This window comes from Vulpes lagopus, chromosome 3 (assembly GCF_018345385.1).
Source record: "Vulpes lagopus strain Blue_001 chromosome 3, ASM1834538v1, whole genome shotgun sequence".
Classification (NCBI taxonomy): domain Eukaryota; kingdom Metazoa; phylum Chordata; class Mammalia; order Carnivora; family Canidae; genus Vulpes; species Vulpes lagopus.
In genome coordinates, this window is record NC_054826.1 from 82,385,275 (window position 1) to 82,407,140 (window position 21,866).

The 21,866-nt window shown below is 44.1% G+C and overlaps 1 protein-coding gene across 2 annotated transcripts in view; it reads left to right on the top strand.

Annotated features, from left to right (window-relative positions):
• The first annotated feature begins 4,466 nt into the window (after nt 1-4,466).
• Nucleotides 4,467-21,866, top strand: part of MAP3K21 (mitogen-activated protein kinase kinase kinase 21) — a 52,757-nt gene continuing 35,357 nt past the window's right edge. For both annotated transcript variants that reach the window (XM_041748333.1, XM_041748334.1), the window contains exons 1-2: nt 4,467-5,448; nt 21,501-21,681. In XM_041748333.1, the coding sequence (XP_041604267.1) occupies nt 4,602-5,448; nt 21,501-21,681 (1,028 nt within the window). In that variant the 5' untranslated portion in view covers nt 4,467-4,601. The remainder of the gene's footprint in view (nt 5,449-21,500; nt 21,682-21,866) is intronic.

Genomic DNA, 21,866 nt, shown 5'->3' on the forward strand with positions numbered 1-21,866 from the left:
AAGAATACAATAACTCCTTGATTTGCTACACTGACCTTTGGTACAAATGTCAACACAGTGAAAAAGGTAAATCATATTTTGGTATAATCATGAAAATAATTTTGACCTCGTGGATCCTCTGAAACAGTCTCAGGGTTCTCCTGGGGCCCACAGACTACACTTTGAGAACTGCTGACCTAAGATAATAGGGTTAGTGGTAATTGATTAGAGCAAGATTCCCTAAGAGAAGATGATTCTTAAGGACTGGATCTCCTTCCAGAACCAACACTGATAGACACAATTTTTCAAGAGACCAATTCCATATAGCCATGCCCTGTTTTCCCTCATATTAGCCTGTTGTCCTCTTTGCCTGATTCCTTTTAATTTTTTCCTCTTGGTTCTTATTTTGTCAACTTCCATTTAAATGTGTTTGTCACCAAAGTTCTGTATTACCACTCTGCTCTTCTTGTGTTACTGTCTTCCTGGTAAGACATGCTGCACAAGACAGAGTGGGCATGGTTAGAGCACATATCTTTAGGTTGTGCTATTTCCCCAACTGCAAGATTTGGTGGGTGGGGGGTGGTTAAAAAAAGACACAACAGTAACAAGTGATGACTTTTAGGATCATCAAGCTCAGGCAGACTCCATCTGTTGCTCAGAGGTCCCAAAGAGGGAATAGGTCCTAGGGGATCACACTGCTGGAGGTTCAAGGAGGGTCTCCAAGATGGGTCCTTGAATGATGGTGTGGAGAGTTATAGTCACTCCTGTTAGTATCAGGTGCATGAGTCAAATGTGGGCTCAAGCTTAGCTAAGTTAAAAGGCCTCACTGACTCATCCATCTGGAACTGGAGAGTGCTGTCCTGGCAGGCAGCAGAGTCCCTGAAGGGCACAAGAAGTCTGCCAGGGTGATAGAACTAAGGATGCTCAGAGACTCCTTCCAGCTAAAGGGCACACACTGGGTCCCCCTGCTCTCTGCGTGGCCTAGAATAGTTCTCTATAGCATAAGACATCGCCTTAGAAAATTACTTTCAAAACTCAATTTCCTCCAACTCTGATTTCCTTTCTTTTTTTTCCTTTTTTTTGTTTTTTTTTAGATTTTATTTATTCATGAGAAACACACAGAGAGAGGCAGAGACACAGGCAGAGGGAGAAACAGGCTCTCTGTGGGAAGCTGGATGCAAGACTTGATCCCAGGACCCCAGGATCACAACCTGAGCCGAAGGCAGATGCTCAACTACTGGACCACCCAGGCGCCCCCCATGATTTCCTTTCTGAGTCCCTGATTCTCTGATATTCCAACTATATAACTAGGTGCCCCCAAATCATCCCAAACTCAACAGGTCAAAAAATAACCTTCTCCCTAAAACCATTTCCCAGGTCATTTGACATCATTACCTTGCCCCTACTTGCTTAAGCTAGAAACCTGGATGGGGTTATCTTGAACATTTCCCACAAGCCTTCATCCAAAATTCTAAAACCAGAAAGCTCTGAAAACCAAAACTGATTTTGTAAGGTGGCATCAGAACTCATTTGGCAACAAAATGTAACTTGAAAGGTCATGAGGCTCTTTGTGGTCTTTATTTACCTCACCTGGTGAGATTATTTTAATATGTGGAGGCAGAAATATCAATGTATTTGATCATGGAGTGCTGTCCCATCCCCAGTTGGAAGAGTTAATATTAAGATATGTGCTATTTTATTAAAATCCTCCAAATTCTAAATTCTGGAACTTTCTGGATGCCTGTAATTGGGAGGAGGGGCTGTGGGCCTGTAATTGGTGATGAAGTCCTCTCGATTATTCTCTGCATATTGCATCTGGCACTTGTCTATTGCTTTCCTGATGCCGGTACCATAGGTTTCAGCCCTCTTTAATTTTCTCTTTTACTGTCCTAGCGGTCTATCTGCTGATTCTCTTATTTCTCACCTTGCCCTAGCCAAATTTATTGCTTCCATGTTTGCTAATCTCATCTTTAGGCAGTCTCAATTTAATCCTATTACTACTCTGTCCTAAAGCAACAAGGCTCCCCACCGCTCCCAGCCTTGTATTCCCAACCCCATTCAATCTAGTACCACCTTCCTGATATTTGCCATATCCATGTACTAACTGTACTATTTTAATTGTGTTTTCTTTGAAGTTGACTCATCTTTCTTTATATCATTTGTTTGCATAAGAATCTTAATTTCATTGCTGCAAATGGAAAAAAAAAAAAAACCATATATAGAAGACAACCATAAATGTAAGTGCTAGAAAAACAGAATGATTGTAGAAACTATGTTAGCCAAAGGGGCTGACTACAGACCCACTTGCTCTCTTTATTGAAAAGGGATATTACTAATAAGAGCTAATACTTTTGAGAACTTTCTATGTGCTCAGCACCTTCCACTTCTCTACATCCATCACCTCTTTCAGTCTTCTCAACCACCCTGTGAGGTAGGTACTATTTCTTATTATTCCCATTTTACAGATAAGGAGACTGAGCCACAAAGATGTAAAACAATGTTCAGGACCACACAGCCAGTAACCAGTATAATTTGAAGGAATGAAAGAAAACTGAAAAGGCAGTGACTTTCTCACTGTGTTATTATATGCCCTGTCCTCCTAAAACCCCAGACCTTGGGGATCCCTGGGTGGCGCATTGGTTTGGCGCCTGCCTTTGGCCCAGGGCCCGATCCTGGAGCCCCGGGATCAAATCCCATGTCGGGCTCCCGGTGCATGGAGCCTGCTTCTCCCTCTGCCTGTGTCTCTGCCTCTCTCTCTCTCTGTGACTATTATAAATAAAAAAAAATTAAAAAAAAAAAACAAACCCAGACCTTCACTCTATTCACTGGTGGCAAAGGACCCACACATTGAAAAACTCTGGCCTACTACAGGGCATTCTCATTTCTTTAGAATTTTTGTAACTAGGCTTTCTTTCTTGTCTCATCGCTTTAAACATTAGTTAAATAAGAAGTACTGAAACCTGGAGGGGTTTCCCACATCTCCATCAATATAGACAGGTGATCCACGATCAGGGCGGAAACTGTAAATGGAGATAGAAGGGGGACGATGGGGCACAGAAATGAGTCTCCATGAGTCTGGTCTGGGCACTCTGCCCTTTCAGCAGCGCAGGGAGAGAAGGTGGGCTATCTACCCCTCAAGATGATTTCAAAAAAATAATAATAATAATAATGGAAAAAATGACAGAGAAGAAAACACGATCATGCAAGAAAATCCCAAGGTTCCACTGTATCGCTAGACTTGAAATGATCCGTGCCCCCAGACATAAAAGCTTCACTTTGCACCTGTGTTCGGAGGCTCTGCGGTTCCCTGCACAGCGCCAACGGGGAGGGTGGAGGCCCTGCTTCCCAGAATGTCTGGGTACACACCTGGTCCGCGCGCAGCGCCAGGCACACACCGGTAAGTGACCAGTCAGCACACCAGGGACGACTGGAGCTTCTGGGCTCAGACTGTCTTGCTCCAGTCGCCATTTCTGGGAAGAGATACACCCAAGAACTCTAGCACTCAGTCGTGGCCAAGGCTTCCTAAACCCAAACCTGCGGGTTCACAGGGGGCAGGCAGCCCTTTCCCACCCGAGGAACCAGTCAAGGCAAACGCTGGGTTATCCGTCACGAAGAAGGGGCTTCCGGGCCTACAGGCCTGCAGCTCCTACGCGGCGATCTGCAACCTACTCAGCTGCTGCGCGGTGCCTTTCCAAGGCCCACAGTCCGGAACCGGCCGGCGCTGGGCGACCCGCTCCGGGATGCGCCGTGACCCTCCCGCCACCGCGACCTACTCCCTCGGGTCACGCCCCAGCGCACCGCTCCTCTTGGGCCGCCGCACTGCCTTCGGAGAGCCACAGACTCCCCACAGCCTTTCCCTTGGCTCAGTTTAAAATTATTTTTCTGGAAAACCTCGTGCAGCCATGGCGGGCTCTGCCTCCGGGGCCTAGGGGGCGCGGCGCTCCGGAGGTGTGGCGGGGCGGGGCGGGGCGGGGCGGGCCCGGAGGGGCGGGGCGGGCCGGCGCGGGGGGCGGGTCCTGGCGGGGCGGGGCGGGCCGGCGCGGGGGGCGTGTCCTGGGGCGGGGGCGGGTCCTGGCGGGGCGGGGCGGGCCGGCGCGGGGGGCGGGGCGGGCCCCGAGAGGCGGGGCGGGCCTGCGCGGGGGGCGGGTCCTGGCGGGGCGGGGCGGGCCTGCGCGGGGGGCGTGTCCTGGGGCGGGGGCGGGTCCTGGCGGGGCGGGGCGGCGCGGGGGGCGTGTCCTGGGGCGGGGGCGGGTCCTGGCGGGGCGGGGCGGGCCGGCGGGGGCGGGTCCTGGCGGGGCGGGGCGGGCCTGCGCGGGGGGCGTGTCCTGGGGGCGGGGCCGGGGGCGGGGCCAGGCAGCGGCTAGGCCCAGCCAGCCGCAGGCCCGCCGCAGGCCCAGCGCGCCACCATGGTGCGACAGCGCCCGCGGCCGCGGGGACCGCTGCAGCAGCAGAGGCGGCCGAGGCGGAACGGGGGCTGAGGCCGGGGCCTCCGGGTAGTGGGCCCGTGAATCCCCGCGTCCCCGAGCCCGACGCCCCCCTCCTTGCCGGACCATGCGCGCCCCCGGCCGCCCCGGAGGCTGAGCCAGTCGCCCCGCACGGCCGTCGGCCTCTCGGCCGCCCCCATGGCTTGGCCGGGCGCCGAGGGTGCGGCCGACAGGCCGGTGTCCCCGGCCCGGGGCGGCCCAATTGGCTCCGCGTCGTCGTCGTCCGCCTCGTCCGGCGGCTCGGCCTCCGCCTCGGCCTCGGCCTCGGCCTCGGCCTCGGCGGGAGCGGGGCTGTGGGCCGCGCTGTACGACTACGAGGCGCGCGGCGAGGACGAGCTGAGCCTGCGGCGCGGCCAGCTGGTGGAGGTGCTGTCCCAGGACGCCGCCGTGTCGGGCGACGAGGGCTGGTGGGCCGGCCAGGTGCAGCGGCGCCTCGGCATCTTCCCCGCCAACTACGTGGCGCCCTGCCGCCCGGCCGCCCGCCTCGCGCCGCCGCCGCCGCCGCCGCCGCCGCGGCCCGGCTCGCCCGTGCACGTCGACTTCGAGCGGCTGCAGCTCCAGGAGCTCATCGGCGCCGGCGGCTTCGGGCAGGTGTACCGCGCCACCTGGCAGGGCCGGGAGGTGGCGGTGAAGGCGGCGCGCCGGGACCCCGAGCAGGACGCGGCGGCGGCGGCCGAGAGCGTGCGGCGGGAGGCGAGGCTCTTCGCCAGGCTGCGGCACCCCAACATCATCGAGCTGCGCGGCGTGTGCCTGCAGCAGCCGCACCTCTGCTTGGTGCTCGAGTTCGCCCGCGGCGGAGCGCTCAACCGCGCCCTGGCGGCCGCCAACTCCAGCCCCGACCCGCGCGCGCCCGGCCCGCGCCGCGCGCGCCGCATCCCTCCGCACGTGCTGGTCAACTGGGCCGTGCAGATCGCGCGCGGCATGCTCTACCTGCACGAGGAGGCCTTCGTGCCCATCCTGCATCGGGACCTCAAGTCCAGCAACAGTAAGTGGGCCGGCGGTGGGGAGGGCTGGGGGACTCAGCCTTGCCCCGCGAAGCCCACCTCGCTGCTGGCCCCGGGCCGGCCTCTCCCCTCCCCTCCCCACCCCACCTCGCCCCACCCTACCCCACCCTAGAGCCAGGCGGAAGGAGGCCGGGGTCAGCACCACCTGCGCTGCCCTTCCACGGCCTGGAGGTCCAGCTAGACCTTGGCCATTTGCTTTGGGGCACGTGACACGCTTGCCTTGACTTTGCTATGTTGTTTTGGGGGCTCCTTTTTTTTTAAGAAATGCAGATCAGACTTGCTTGCTGATGAAACAGTTGTAAAATAGCTGGATCTTCTGGAAACCTCGCCGTGCTGTTTGGCCTTTAGGTACAACAACTGGATCTGCGCGAACTGGAACCTTCCTCAGATTATGAGGAACCCACAGCCCTCCCTCTCGGCTTCATCACACTCTTTTCCTTCAGCTTACAAGCGCTGAGTTGAAGTCTCTCTTTACCACTTTAAATACGGCTTCATGTCCTTTGACATTTCCAAAGACTTTTTTTCATTCAGACATCTCTGCACACCAAGTATGACTTTACCATTGGTTTGGTGGCTTGAGTGTTGATGAATCCTCTCGGGACAAGAAACACCAGTTTGTGCCAATATACACTTGCTGGCCCAGAGCAAGCTCTTGGTCCTTACACAGGTACTTGAAATTTTGAAGACCTGACCTGTATCGTTTACAGGTTTATGAGTCAGAGTGGATTATCTAGCTGTCAGTAGAGAACTGACAGATAGATGAGCTAAACATGGATCCTATTAAATTTCACCTTATAAAACAGTAATGGGATCGCTGTTCAAACTTGGTTCTTCGATATTCCTAGGATGGGGTGAAATCGCATGAAAGATTAAAAATGCAGCCAGAACTGGCATTGGCCTACTACAGCTGCATGTCTTTCAACCTGGTAAAACCTGCTGGGACAGGTGCTAGCCCAAACGGAAACATTGTCCTTCCCCAAGTCTGCAGAAAGAAGAGTGACAAGAAGAAATGATGTATTTGTTTTATGTTTGTGTAAATCCTTTTTACTATTCACAATTCTTCAGCCCTGAAAGTTGCTTGAAAATGACCAAGATAGCATTTTCATTATGGGAGTCAGAATGTGTAAGTGTTGGTAACTACATGCAAGCATTGGGTACTTGTTTTAGATGTTATTTTATGACTCCTGCTAACCCTCAATATAAATTATAACCTTATAATTTAGATTACAACTTCTCAAGTGTTAGAAGCAAATTCAAACAAGATATGGCATAAGAGAGTGTGTTCTTAGAGTTTGAACAGAGGCCACATAAAGGACTCTGGAATTGTTTGCTTTTGGACTGTGTTACAATAGAGACAGCGCAGTTTTCCATGTAATTATTTTTGTAAATACTTCAAACCCTACAGTCTTCACTACCAATTGGTGCTTATTTCCTAAAATGTGCTTTCATTGAAAGTTGTGTTTCGCCTGCTGCCGTAGAACAAGACCTGTGTGCCCTCTCTGTGGGTCCCATAAGCTCTCTGCCCACTGATGCCCTGCAAGCCTTTATCTGCTGGTTATTTTCTGCAAAACCAGGTCTTTTAAGGACAGCAGAAAAGAACAACATTGCTTTCTCAGTCTTGGCATTTATTTTGTGATACACATAACATCTGCCATTCTACAGACTCATTCTCTTGCGGGACATCAGATTACTAACATAGGCAAATGACTTGGTTTAGACTGGTCCTTAGACCAAAAAGCAAAAGGGACTGTAACGATGATTTTTCTCATCATGCTTAGTCTGTTTTATTGGGTTGTGATAATGTTTGAGGTCCATATGATCTGTTCCATTAACATGTTTGCTGATGTTTGTAAAAGCATAGATGGGTAGATTAATCCATATTCCAATCATAAACCTTTTTATATGAATTAAAAACTTTCAAAGGATACTATTAAATAGTAAAAAGAAATAACATGACCCCCAAATAATAACATGGTTAAATAGTTTTCAGTGACAGCAGGAAACTTGAACAGCAGAACATAGACTACTGTGCAGATGGTAGATATGTGTCATTGGGAGGTGGTTATATCCTGCAACTTAGTTTTTAAAAGCCTTTCCAGGCTTAAAAGAAATTACCAAACTTCCTGGAGCATTTTAATTTCTAAAAATTTTAGTCAAGGTCTCCTTTGCTTTAAATTGTTGCGCTCTGAAAAGACATAATTGGTTTGGTCACTAGCCTAGCCAAATATTTGTTACAATATGACCATTACTATAGTTTTAAATTACTACAACATGAACATTTTGCATAGGGTCTAAAATGTGCAAATCCCAGTGCCTAGCACATTGCCTTATCCTTGCTCTCTGGCGTTATTGAATGAATAAATTCAGACACTACAAGACAATTCTCTTGTAGTGCTTGAAACTATAACTTCTTGTTCAGACTTTTGAGAACAGCTGAAGCTCTATTACAGTATGTTTTGTTTGAATTTATTGGTTATTTGCTAATGGTGGTAGTGAGTTAATGATAATGTAAACAAGGTTTTAAAAATCAATATTGAATTTTATCTTCATGCTGGAGTTCACAAAGAGCCAGTGTAAAACTACCTGGAACCAGGCTAATTGAAATTATTGTTTAAAACAAATGTTTAAGTTTGTCATAGGAAGATATGGCTCTTGACATATTTTCTTGGTCTTTTCTCATTGGTCTTTTTAAAAGTTTTATCATATATGAGAGACAGTGTTTATGTTGAAATAATAGCTGTGTTGTGATGGCACAAGCAATTTTGTTCCTTTTCTAAGACTGAAAGTTGAACCAAATTAGCAAATTTTAAGCATTACTTATGTTGTTAAAATATGCTAGGCCCTGTCACTCCCAGGATGCAAAGTGTATAGAAAATATTTTGCTAAGTCTATCTATATGCAACAACTAGAGAAGAATATGAAGCAACTTTGGGTTCCTGAGAACATGGCCAGTTTTCTGTGAATGCAGAGAAGAGAGAAAAATCACAGTGCATTTATTCAATATATCTTGAGCCCTCCCCTCAACCCCACCATCACTTCTGGACCCTGGGGGCACAGTGGCGAACCAGATGACAATATCCCCGCTGGCAAAGGGCATAGTCTAGTAGAAAAGATAGACAACAGTCATGCAGTGGCAAATATTAGTAAGTGCTGTTGAGAAAATAAGCATGATCAGGGTAGATAGTGATGGGTCTGAGGATGAGGGTGCCGATCAGATCAGACTGGGTTGATGGATGGAAGCCGCTCCAAGGAGTGCAACATAGATGTGGATAAGGAGGAAGAACAAGTCAAGCAAAGATCCAGGCAAAGGGAGGGTGAAGAAGAATAAGCCCCACTTCCCGAGGAATGGAGGGAAGGAAGGCTGGGAGGCTGAGGCAGAGGTGGAATCGAGGTAGGTATGGTATGGCTTGAGGCCATGACCCATGGGGGTCACTTTGAGTGCTGTCTGTCCAGAGCTAGGAGCATTCTGTGCAGAGAAGCCGTGGGATCTAATTCTATGTTTACAAGATTACTTTGACTGCTCTGGAGGATGTACTTAAAATTATCCTGTGTGAAGGCTATGGAGGTTGCTCCCACCAGACAACACATTGGTTTTACCCAGGGTGCTAGCAACAGAAGAGGTTTTCAGGGAAGTTACCAAGGAGGAGTGAAGATAAACTAGTACAATATGTAAATTACTGAGGATGGTTTGAATTATTTGAATTTAGTCTGTGTTTTGTTTATTCTGGCATAATTCAGAATTGAAAAAAGATGGTATGGCATAATTTATGTTTGTTTTTTTAATATTGCTTACTCTGTTGTGGTCGTCGTGGCAGTTTAGTGAAAATAAACATTCCATGAGAAACTGAGCCACAAGTTTTGGTGGCTACTTTTATACTTATTTCAATGATTAAGCATTTTTTTAAACCTTCTGGCGAATAATTATTATATATTATTATTTACAATGGCATTTACAATCAATAAATAGACATAGTTATACTTAGTAACTATGCAGTGATGCATAGTAAAAACGTTTAGAGCGCTTACTAAAACTACTAAAGAAATCCAATTTTTTTAGTTTTTCTCATTAATACAGTGTAAATAAAGGAACTCTTTGAGAAAATTATAGGAAATGTAATCTCCAAATAAGGTCCTTAAATAGCTCATTGGAGTGATCTGGAGGAGCTATTAATTACACTATTATCAGTTTAAAAACACACATCTTCTTTCTCCTCTCATCTGATCTTTTACTCCAGACATGTAGCTTCATGCCATGGCCTCTTCCCACTTCTAGGGGCACAAGGAGATCAGTATAGATACCCCAATGGTGGCAAGAACTAATCTGCTTCTGAAAAAAAAAAAAGGCTAAAGGATATATTTTTAAAAGAGTAGCAATGACAAATGGTCCCCACGCCGTCCCCTACCATTTTCATGCTTGCATGAAATAATATATAAAATAACTAGGCTACCACTCATTTCTTTTATAGTTGTAAGTGGGGGGGGGGTCCAGTTATTTGATTCTGGATCATACAGATTTACTCTTCACTCTACATATCCAGTCATGTTTGCAGTCATTGCCAAGTGTTATCAAAGCACAGTGAAGGAAAGAGGAGAAGGGAAGACCATTCTGTCCATGTCAGAAGGTGTCCGGAAGCCCTGTTTTCTCTTCTTGCGCTAGCACCCAAGTATTATAGTGCAGTTACTGGCAGGAGCATTGCCTTCAAAGTCTGTCAGACCTGTGTTCCATCATTGGTGTCGTCATTTATGAGCTGTGTGACCTTGGGCAGGTTGTATAACCTCATTGAGCCTGAATTTCTTGACTTCTGATACTGTCTACTGAATCCTCCTCTTGGAGATGGACAGAGTCCTGGAGGGAAAATAAGTTTGAGGTTTCTTTAACCCATCAAACACATTTGTGGAACTGTCATGAAAACATAGGGCTTTTTTAGGGAACCAAGAGTAGTTGGGTGCAGCTAGAATGAAAGGTAGACAAGGGGTTTTCTGGGAAGGCAACAGGCATTTAGCATGTGGTCAGCAGTGAGTGGGTGACCTGAAGGCCATACTAACAACCACTGGAGGTTTTAAGGAGGCAAGTGGTCTGATCTGCTGACAGATTAACATCTATACCGAAAAAAAAAAAAAAACAAACTTGAGATAATTTGCTTTATGACTGTACTACCATAGATTATCAGTAGGGCAGTAAAAATTAAAATACTTAGACATTGGCTTGACGTAAATTGTTTATCATTTATGACCGGAACCTAGTTTTTAAAATCAATATTCGTTTTGTGAGTTAGTTTAGGGCATTTTCTCTCTCTGATTCACTACAGTTAAAAAACAGTGACCAGATTTACCATGCCAGGCTGATGACTTTTCACTCCAAATATCAAAGTGACTATCTCCAAACCCTCCTCAGCCCTCAGGAGCTCCCAAAAGGTGAAACACCTCCATAAAGGGGTATTAGGGGGCAGAGGAAAGGTTCCTAGACAGTCTGGTTTTATTTTGGAGTTTGAAACAAATTTGTACAGGAGACCTCCAATCAGTGTGAATTTAGTTTTTTTTTTTTTAATTCTTCTTTTTCAAATACTGCTTCTTCTCAAGTGTTTTAACCAAGGAATAGTTGTATTGAGAATAAGGGCTCATATATATCTAAAGTTTATGAGGCACTGGGTACTGCCCCACCTCAATCCTCACTTATTCTTCACAGCAGCTTTTTGAGGTAGGTACTTTATCCCCATTTTACAGATGGAGAAACTAAAGCCAGAGTTTAGTTTCCTTTATCAAGCTCATTTGGCTTGTCAGAGAATTGAATCTGGAGCCTCTAATCCTGGAACTTGAGCATATTTCTTCTCCATCTATTGCCTGGATGAACAGTTCTCACATGTTTGTTATCAGGACCCCAAAGAGCTTTTATTTATGTGGGTTATTGCTATTGAAACTTAAAATGATGAAAATTAAAATATTTAATAATTTGAGCACCTGGATGTCTCAGTCAGTTAAGCATCTGACTCTTGGTTTCAGTCAGGTCACGATCTCAAGGTTGTAAGATAGAGCCCTGTGTCACCATCTGCTTGAGAGTCTCTCTTTCTTCTTCTGCCCCTCCCCTCCAAATAAAATAAAATAAAAATATTTAATAATATAAAAATAACAGACCCATTACATGTTAACATGGCATTTTCAATGGGAAAAAAAATCTTCTTTTCCAAAAGAAATTTAGGAAGGAGAGTGACATTGCTTCACACAACATATGACTTTGTTGCTACACTTAATAGAAGACAAATGAATGTTCACATCTGTTTCTGTATTTAATCTGCTGCTACCTTAGGGATGCCCAGGGGTCCCTGGACCATACTTTGAGACCCCCTAAGCTAGATGATCAGTTCTGTTGGCAAAAAATGGCATTCTAGAGCAATCGTTCCTAATCCTAGCATAGCATCAGAAGCTCCTCATGAGCTTTTAAAAAATAAAATTTCTATCTCACTTTTGGATGTTCTGATTTAGGTGACCTTGGCTGGGAACAAGCAATGAATTTTTTTTTCCTGACATTTTGTTTAGAAAATCTTGAAGTACAGAATTGAAGGAACTTCAAGCGAGCATTTACATACTCACCGCATACTCACAGATTCTACCATTACTGTTTTACTAACTTGCTTTAACACTAATCTGACCCTATCCATCCATTAATACATCTGGGCTTTGGATGCAGCAATATATTTTCTTAAAAAGCTTCTGGATGATTTAAATGCAGAGCCAAGTTTGGAAGCTGCCATTCAAAAGACCAGGTTTGTGGGTCTCTTCTTACGGTTATCTGGGTTGATCTGTAAATCCTTCCATGAACACAGCCTGGATCTCAAATCCAGTTAAGTGTCTGATGAAATTGCATGGTTGCCACTGAAGGCACCAGGTGAGAGTACGGGTGGCCTATTATGGGCTTGTGTTTCTGGGGAACGGAAGCTCTCTAAGCATTTGTCCCTTTGACATTGGGTGATGAATAGTGTCATTGTGGTATCTGAGGTTTGCCCTCTGACTCCACTACTCACCAGCTGTGGGTTCAGGGCCCTGGCTTCCTGAATAGGGTGATGTGAAGATAAAGTGAGAGAGTGTACTCCTGGGGTTGGTACACTTTTCCTGTAAAGATTCAGATAATAAATAGTTTTGGCTTTGTGGAGCATAAGGTCTCTGTTGCAACTGGTCAACTCTGCTATTGTAGCCAAAAGCATCTACAGACAGTATGTGAACAAATGAGTGTGGCTGTGTTCCAATAAAACTTTATTTAGAAAATAGGCATTGGGCTGGATTTGGTGCATGGGACGTAGTTTGCTGACACCTGGTATATATGTCAAAGTATTTAATAAACTGTAAGACACGATCTAAGTGTAAGTTGGTGACTACGCTCATTTTTATATATTGTTCAGAAACACTTTGAGTGCTTTGAATATTTCCTTTGTGTGTGTGTGTGTGTGTGTGTGTGTGTATGTGAACTCATTGATACCTAAAAGTTTTCCACAACTCTTTGTAACCTTAAGAATATTATTAGTCATTCTGCAATATGTAGTGCCATGTAGTCATATATTTATTCATCTTGCGTAGGGGTGAGGGTCTTTTTGATTTGGCTAATTTGCTTGATTCAGGCCAGCCAGCAGTATGAGGAAACAGTCTGGAGCTTTGTTCTCTGTAGGAGTGCTGCCATCTGCGTGCTTTGGCAGGTCTGCTTGTAACTTGGGTTGATAAGTTGAGGGTCAAGGAGGAGGCATGAAGTACTATGTTGCTATTGTAACTGTTTCACTACCAGGTTTCATTACTAGTCACTTTTCTAAGCTATTGGAAAAAGACCAAATCACATGCCACTTGGGGAAGTATCTTGATTGCGTATAGGAATGTTTGAGTTATTACTGGCCTAAGATGATTTGAAGGAGTTTAGTCTCAAGTTTTCTGCAAATGTTGAATGAAATAATATCATAAAGGACTCTCTGTTCACTAGTACATTAGTGTAGAACATCGTGGAAGAATTTCTCCCTCAGTTTGCTTTATACCTACTTTGTAGAAATACTAAGGTAACACAAATATTGAACTAGATTTGCACACACAATGAAATGTATGAAGTTTTCTCATTAAAACTGAGCATTGTATATGTCCATGAAAAGGTTTGTACAGTGGCTTTTGTTTTTGGTGCAAGAGCAATATGAAGCTCTATTTTAGTCGACCCTATCTCTTATTTTCTTTATAGGAGTCCATCTCCTTGTATTTAGTAGGCTAACTCATTCATTCATGTGACAGCTGTTTATCGATTGTGTACTATGTGCCAGGAACCCTCTGCAGCTCTTGGTGCTCAGTAATGAGCAAAGCAGAAACACATCTCCGTGCCCCTCCCGTCCCCCAGTCCCTGGAATTTACATTCTGGTGAGCAACACCATAGTTAAACAAAAAATAATAAAAGTTGTAGCATGTTGGAGAGTGTGTAAGTGCTCAATAGAAACACTAAAACTCAGGCTGAAGAGCGTGAATCTGTTGCGCTGAGCAGTTGAAGTTCTGGTTGTATGGGTGAGGAAGGCCTTCCAGGAAAGGTGGCTGATCAGGAAAACCGGACGGAGAGTGGGAACACGTCACCTGGGGAAGGACAGTGTGGTAGAGGGACTAGAAACTGCAAACTCTCCAAAGCAGGAGGCCAGCGTGACAGGAGAGGACTGAAGGAAGACAGTAGGACCTGAGGGGGATGGAGACTCGGGTCAGGCGGGGTCTTATGAGACCTTTGACTTTAGCATGACCCTGAAGAGTTTTGGACTGAGGTCTGGGATCTGACATGCTCTGTAGCAGGATTAAGCTGGCTGCGCATCGAGACAGATGGAAGGGAAACCAGGGCGGAGGTCAGCAGTTAGGAGTCATCTGCAGATGGATGGTATTTAAAGCCCTGAGGTGGGCAGAGATTATCTGGGGAGTGAATAGATAGATCCGAGATTTGAGGCCCTCATCCCTAGTCCGTAATGAGAGATCAGTGAGATAAGGAGGAACCAGAAAAGGAAAGGGAGCCTCAGGGGGCCGTGGATGCTCTGGAGGTCAGTGAAGAGCGTGTTTCAGGGAAGAATGATCAGCTGTGTCAAATGCTGCAGACAGGAATTCAGAAAAACTATTCTGTTGTAATTCTCTTTAAAATAGTCTTCATTTCCTAATACTGTCTCAGGAGTGCAGAGGTGAGTTGGTTTTCTGTAGTAGCTGCTGACCTCACGGGAGAAAGCCGATAACTCATTCTTCTTCCTATTCCCTTTTTCCTCTCTTACACCATTGATGTACCCATTCATTTAACAAATATCTACAGAGCAGCTAGCTGCTCTGCAGCCTTAGTAAATCAGTAAATAAGGTTAATTAGGTGCAAATTCTATCCTCCAGCTGCTTATAATTTAATCAGAGAAACGAGAGGAACAAGTAGGATATGACATGATGATACAACTTCAGTGCGTTAGAAATGGGAGCTTCTAGCTGAGGTCACGGGGAAGGCCCCCCAAGGGAGCTGGTATTGTTTGACTCCTGTAATATTGGAGCAGGAGGAGAGTGAGGAAGTGAGGTGTTCTTTTTTTGGGGGGGGGGAATTGGAGATTCCAAAAGCTAATGGACTTGAAATGCCCTCCCAGTAAACACCTTGGTGGGAAGGCGGTGCCGAAGCCCTGATGCCCATCAGGAAGTGGGGTGCCCACCCCGTGTTGCTTTTTTGGAGGATGGGAGGGGAGAGCTTTCTATACAGCAACATTATGCTTTTCAGAGGTGGCCAATAGGACACAGAATTGTTAGGATGCAGCATTCATCCTGGAGGGCACAAGAAGACCTGGAAAGGTCATTTCAAATGAGGCCCAGAAGGGGCTTGAAGGCCAGGGGGGCAGTTGGCATTTGTCTCCACTGACTGGTGAGTGAGTGAGTGGAATGTGTGTTGGGGGAAGCAACATGGTGCCAGTGAGGGATAGATGGAAAGAAATGTGTGAAATGTGGTGCTGTTCAGTAAACTTAGAAAGTTAGCACTTATTCCCTAGAGGTAGTTTTCAGACTTGAAATTCTCAGAGTAACCTTCCTTAGAGTGAGAAAAATCTGTTTATTAATACTATATTCTTTGACATTTTGTTTTTCTCAAACCTGTTTTCTTTCTTAGGACCTTTTTTTTGGGGGGTAGTATATTTCTAGTTAAAGATTAATGCAAACTAACCCATTTGACTCAAATGGAATTTGGACACAGCAATCCCATAAATGTTGAGAAAATAGAATGGATACAGTGTAATTGCTTTTTTTATAAAAAAAATATACATTATATGCTATAATTCTGAAAATGGCAATGTGCAACTTCAAAGGAGCCGGAAAAACCAAGTGCCTCATGGTTGAATAAGTAGACTAAGTACAAGGTTGTAAAGGCTGATTGTTCAAGAACAGAGCTAACGAGGGTCAGAAATCTTCACTGAAGTCTCACAAAGGGGGCTCAAACATGCGTCGCTAGGTTACTCACAAGAATTCACCATTTCTGTGGCCAAACAAGTTTATTTGCCTGGTCTGTACATTATGATTGCTGGTGGCGGGTTGGTGCGCTCGGGCTCTTCTGGGCAAGGGCAGGAAGCGGAAGTTGGCTGCCAACCTGGAGCCCTTAGGCTGAAACCTGGCCAGGTGCCTGAATCTACCTGTCGGGACTCTGGCTATTTTTGGTTTCGGTCACTTTGCCCAAAAGATAAGGAATTTCAGGAATTCTGCTGAACACCTCTGAAATAGAATCCAAAACAATGGGGCTTTCATGGCAAACGTTTGACATTCACAATGTTATTTTAACTTGTTTTCTGTTGAAAGTGTGGAGACTCTTAGCTCCTGTGGAAATTTGGGCTGGGGGGGGAGGACAGGGGAGGTGTTCTAAAACTGTCAGTATCATGGCTGCTCTAGCACATTGTGCCCTGGCATGTATTTAGAAAGCAATCAATTTTAAATATTTCAGTTTTAGTTCCCACTTTTATTTCTGTTTTCACTTATTATGGGGCATTGTTGGCTTTGCTTCTCAAGGGCTGCCAGGCCTTCCTGGGTCCTGCTGGGAGAAGGGCAATCGTTTTTTTTGTTTTGTTTTGTTTTTTAAGATTTTATTTATTTATTCAGAGAGAGAGAGAGAGAGAGAGAGAGAGAGAGAGCAGAGACACAGGCAGAGGGAGAAGCAGGCTCCATGCAGGGAGCCCGACATTGGACTTGATCCCCGGTCTCCAGGATCACGCCCTGAGCTGAAGGCGGCGCTAAACGGCTGAGCCACCAGGGCTGCCCGGGGCAATCAGTTTTATTCTTGTTTTATTTTATTAATTTTTTTTTTTATTCTTGTTTTAATCAGTGCTTCCTCGTGCCTTCCTATGTGGATGTTTCTAAGAGTGAAAACACATATGAAAATGTCTTGGAAAACAGAGTTCAATAGAACTGCAAGCCATTTGGATCATTAATTTGGGGTCCTTTTTGGTGATAAGAATAACCATTGTTTAAAAGTGAAATTAGGGGGTGCCTGAGTGGCTCAGTTGGTTGAGCATCTACTATCATCAACTCAAGTCATGATCCCCTTGGATTGAGTCCCCCCTCAGGCTCCCTGCTCAGCCAAGAGCCTGCTTCTCCCTCTCCCTCTGCCCCCGCTCATGCTCTCTCTCCCTCAAATAAACAAACTCTTCTCAAAAGTGAAATCAGTAGTATAGCGGAAAAATGTAATACTGCTGATGAAGTACCTGATTAATTTGATTTTTTTTGTTTGTTTCTGTGGTTTAAATATTTAGGTTTTTGAGGGATTAGATTTTTGGGTTTTTTGATATTTGTGAGGAGTAAGGACTGAGAAAAAAAATTTACCCTAAGCTGATGTGGAAGGAAGGAAAATTCAAAAATTAATCTCTTAAGTGATCTACAAAATGAAATTTCTGGTTGTTTTGCCCCCTTCTTACAAGCAGTAGCTTTATCAAATTTGCAGAAGCCTGGGGAAGTCATTTGCAGAAGGGATCTAAAATCTGGCTCTATATTGTTAGCCACATGCTTTTTTGATAACATTTCTAGACTTTAAACTGTGGAGATTACAATTCCCACTTCAAAGAATGGTATGAAGATGAAATGAGATATTAAATGTGTGCAAACAACTATACATGGAAGAGGATCAATAAATGGTAGTCAATATTCCTAGTATTAGAACTGGTGATAATTATCACTAATACCAACTATTCTGTTGAGCAGTCAGTGTAGCGGGTACTTTGTTAGATGATATTGGGGGATATAGGGGAAATTTGTAAGATTCAGATCATAGGATTTAAGCAGCTTTGTATATAATTTAGGGTAATAAGTCATAGGTAAAAAGATAATGGACAAAACAACGTAATATATGGGTAATAGGTGGTTAGAAAAATGAAATAGTCACTATTTTGTAGGATGCTCTGGAAGATTTTCCTAAGGAAGCTGGACATTGAGAATTGGTAGAGTGTAGATAAACGGAAAGAATAAAAGGTTATTCCAAACAGGAGTGAGTCTCCCCCTCCATCCTTCACTGTATATACAGTGTACCATATGGTACAGTATTGAGATCACAAGTACCATTTTTCAATGGTAGAATTTTGGCCTTGCTACTTAACAACTGTATCATAATGTACAGCATATAATATAAACCACCTTAAAGCTGACCATCATAGAACAGGGGGTCCTTGCTCTCTGAATCTCATAGTTAGAGGTCAGTTGGGAAAAGAAATGTTACAACACAGTGGTATTTCTTCAGTATTGGCAACTTATGGAAGTCCCCACTCAAACTCCTCTTCATGTCTAAATCTAGTGTTGGCTCTTTCCAGTTGTATTAACTCTTTGACTTTTATGGCTGTTTAATATTGTAAACATTTGACAATATGAGTTGGCAAATAAAATACGAATCCATTACAAAGTGAAATTTTTAAGTCTTGAAAAAGATAAAAGATTCCCTGAAGTCCATGAAAGTGATTTTTTAAAAACTTAATAAAAACACTTTCAAATATATTGATAAAAGGGTGTGTGTGTGTGTGTGTGTGTTTGTGTGTAATCTTCACAAAATGCTGTTTCAGACACTGTTCTAAGCAGCTGATATGTATTCATCTCCTGCTCACTCTAACCTCATGATGTACCGGCTATCACAATTCCCATGACAGGGAAAGAAACAGAAGCAGGGAATACGAACCAAGCAGTTGTGGCCCTGGAGTGCACGTCCTTCCTCACTATGCATACTGCCTCCATTGACATCAGTTGGTAATTATCCAATGATAGGAAATCAGAAAGAAGAGAATGAGCACCTGAATGGAGAGAGATTTCTCCAAAGGATAAAGAAAGCTCTTGTGAGAAGTTGATAAAAGCTTTCACCTGAGCAATGTAAACAGCAGTTGGGAGTCTCTTCCTCTGGGGTGAGACTGCTGGGCTTCCCTGCTTCTTAGACAATGTGACCTTGGACAGCTTACGTAATGCCTGTTTTGCAGCTTCCTTATCTATACAGACAGTAAATAGTATATACCTATTGTATTGCAGTGTGGATTTTATGATTAAAATAGGCGTAAATGCGTTTGACGAATTGAATGTTCTTGGTAAATGTTAATTATTCTTATAATTAACATTTGGGGAAATGGTCCTCTTTATGATCATGTTCCAAAAATCAAAAAAGATGAATGTCTTATGCTTTTCTCCAATTTTGTTTGGATAATTTCTTCTAAAAGACCTCCCACACCTGTTTTGCTTTTATCCTACTACGAGTTAGCACATAGTTGCAATAATGACACAAACGGCTCTTTTTAAAAAACAGAAGGATGAAGTAGACTTACTTTCATTTTATTTCTCAAGGTAAAACCTGAATAGCAATCCCCCATATACTCTGTTTACTCTGAAATTGGGATTATTGTCTAAGTGGATTCATACTGTTGCTATGTTTTTTTTTTTTTTTCAGTATAAATTGTCCTCTGAGAATGAAGGCCTATGCCCTGGGATTTTTATGACAATTGGATGAAATAATGGAAGTATGGCAAGGCATATAGGAAACTCTGCCCTTGTTAGCAACTCTCTTATTAATTTGTTGTCATTTCTACTAGGTGGGAATGGCATGAGCAAAGGGCAAGTATAAGAACGTGCATGTTTTGTTCATCCACAAGCATCCAGCATATGCTCTGAACAAAGATGAGACACGGAGCAGATACATGAATATTAATATGATTGAACATATTTGTCCTCATCATCTTCTTCTCCCTACCAACTCTATCTGTATCTCTGTCTCTCTCACTATCTCTGTCTCTCACTCATATACTCACTCTCTCAGAGCTAATAGTCTGGAGGAGAAATCACAGGTGAAAACAAGAACTTATTGTACCTTATGCTTTGTGAGGTTCATGTGAGTATGGAGGCAGGAATCATTTCTTTTGCTTAATGGGTATTTCAATAGTTTCATCAAAAGGACACTATTTGGGCTGGATGAGGAGTTTAAGTGGAAGAAACACATGGTATAGTTTGAAATGTAGGCTGCTGTGCAGATGTAGAGGCTATGGTGACCCCAATTTTGGAGTGCTGACATTATCTCTGAGTTACACAGAATCATGGAAGTTTGTGTTTGTTTTAATGAGGGTTTATTACCATATAACTCACATACAGCAAAATTCACCCTCTCAGGGTGTTCAGTTTGATGAGTTGTGACAAATATGTATAATCCACCATCATCACCAAGACAGAGAATTTGCATCACCCCAAAAAGTTCTCTTGTGTAGCTTTGCAGTGAAGCCTGGGCCCTCAGCATTTGGCAAGCCCTGATCTGATTTCTGTTCCCTGTCCAGAATACTTATGGAATCACAGCATGTGACCTTTTACTTCTGGCTTCTTTCACCTAGCATGACGGTTTTGAGATTCACGCATATTGTGTACATCAGTAGTTTGTGTGTGGAAGGTTTAAAAATAAAGGAAAGCTATGACACTTTAGGAAAGTAAATCTGGCCCCATGAGGGCCACTGTCATTCCTGTATGTGGCCGTGAGGCCAGAAGTGATATGATGACAGAGAAAGTGGAAAGGGGGATTCAGGTCAAGTGGAACAGCAGAGCCACAAGTTGGAATGCAGGATTTTAAGGAAAGAGTGAGATAAGTCAGCAGAAACAGTAGGATTAAACCCTTCACTTTGTGGCAAATGGGAAGGAGGAACCTGGTTGGGGGGCTGCATTAGAGCCATGTGGAAAACCTTCTGCATGGTGATAGGGGAAAATCAACCGTCGGAAGGAGAGAAGAACCCCAGGTGCAGGGAAGGGCAGGGTGTGTGGGTGCAGATGAGGAGAGAGAGAAGTGTGTTTATCATAGCTACTGTTACCTGAGAACTCAGGGCTGACTCTGGCGGGAGGTCTGCTCCCGGACGTTGTTCTTGAGCATTCTGTATTTTGTCAGGAGGCTGGGGCCTAGGAAAACAAGCATCCAGGGTGATGTTTTTCTAGGGTTTTTGCTTCTTGCTATATTTTGAGCTTTAGTAAAGCAATCTTAGCTCATAAAATACCCTTATGAGTTAAAAAATCTATAAGCATTTTGCAAGTTTACTGTAAGATACTGTTTGATAATAATAATTTATAGTAACACATCAGTTGTGATATTCGTTAATACATTCAGTAGAAAAGGCTCTGCATTGACATCAGGACCTAACTTCTAGGAAGAAAACACTATATTCTTACTAGGGAAACTCTCACAGACTTCTGATCCTATCTGTGATACCTCAGTAAATGTTTCTTGCCCCTAGAAATTATTTACTTTCTCATAAAGAGAAACATTCATAAAGAGTGCTAAGCTGTGTTGTGCCTATGGATTTTCAAAAAAAAATTGTAATTGCCGGCACCAATGGCCTACGATATTGGTGATGTAGATTATGATATGGGTGATGTAAGTAAGGCAAGATAGTGAAATACAAGCCCATTCTCATTTACTCTGCTGACTAAAGTGAAGATTATTGTCTTAAATACCAAGGAAACAGTGTGAGTATAAAATTATAAGAATGTGAAAATACCCCACATTTCTATTTTTTTAATTCTCAATTTTTTTATTTTTTATTTTTATTTTTAGTTTTGCTTCTTGAGAGGATAGAGCATGATGACTTCTGCAATAAAACTTTGAAGATTACAGATTTTGGGTTGGCGAGAGAATGGCACAGGACTACCAAAATGAGTGCAGCAGGCACCTATGCCTGGATGGCGCCTGAAGTCATCAAGTCTTCCTTGTTTTCTAAAGGAAGTGACATCTGGAGGTAAGCAGCACACTTTTTGCTTTTACAGATGTCTGCAGAAACTGGTTGCTACACTCCCTTTAAATGAGTCAGAGTTTTCAGTAACTGAGTGTAATGGAGAATACAAAATCTTTTTTGAAGCTTCCGTGGTTTTGATCAAGGTGTAATTACAACGGAACAGGTAACTTGAGGTTTTTATTGTCATG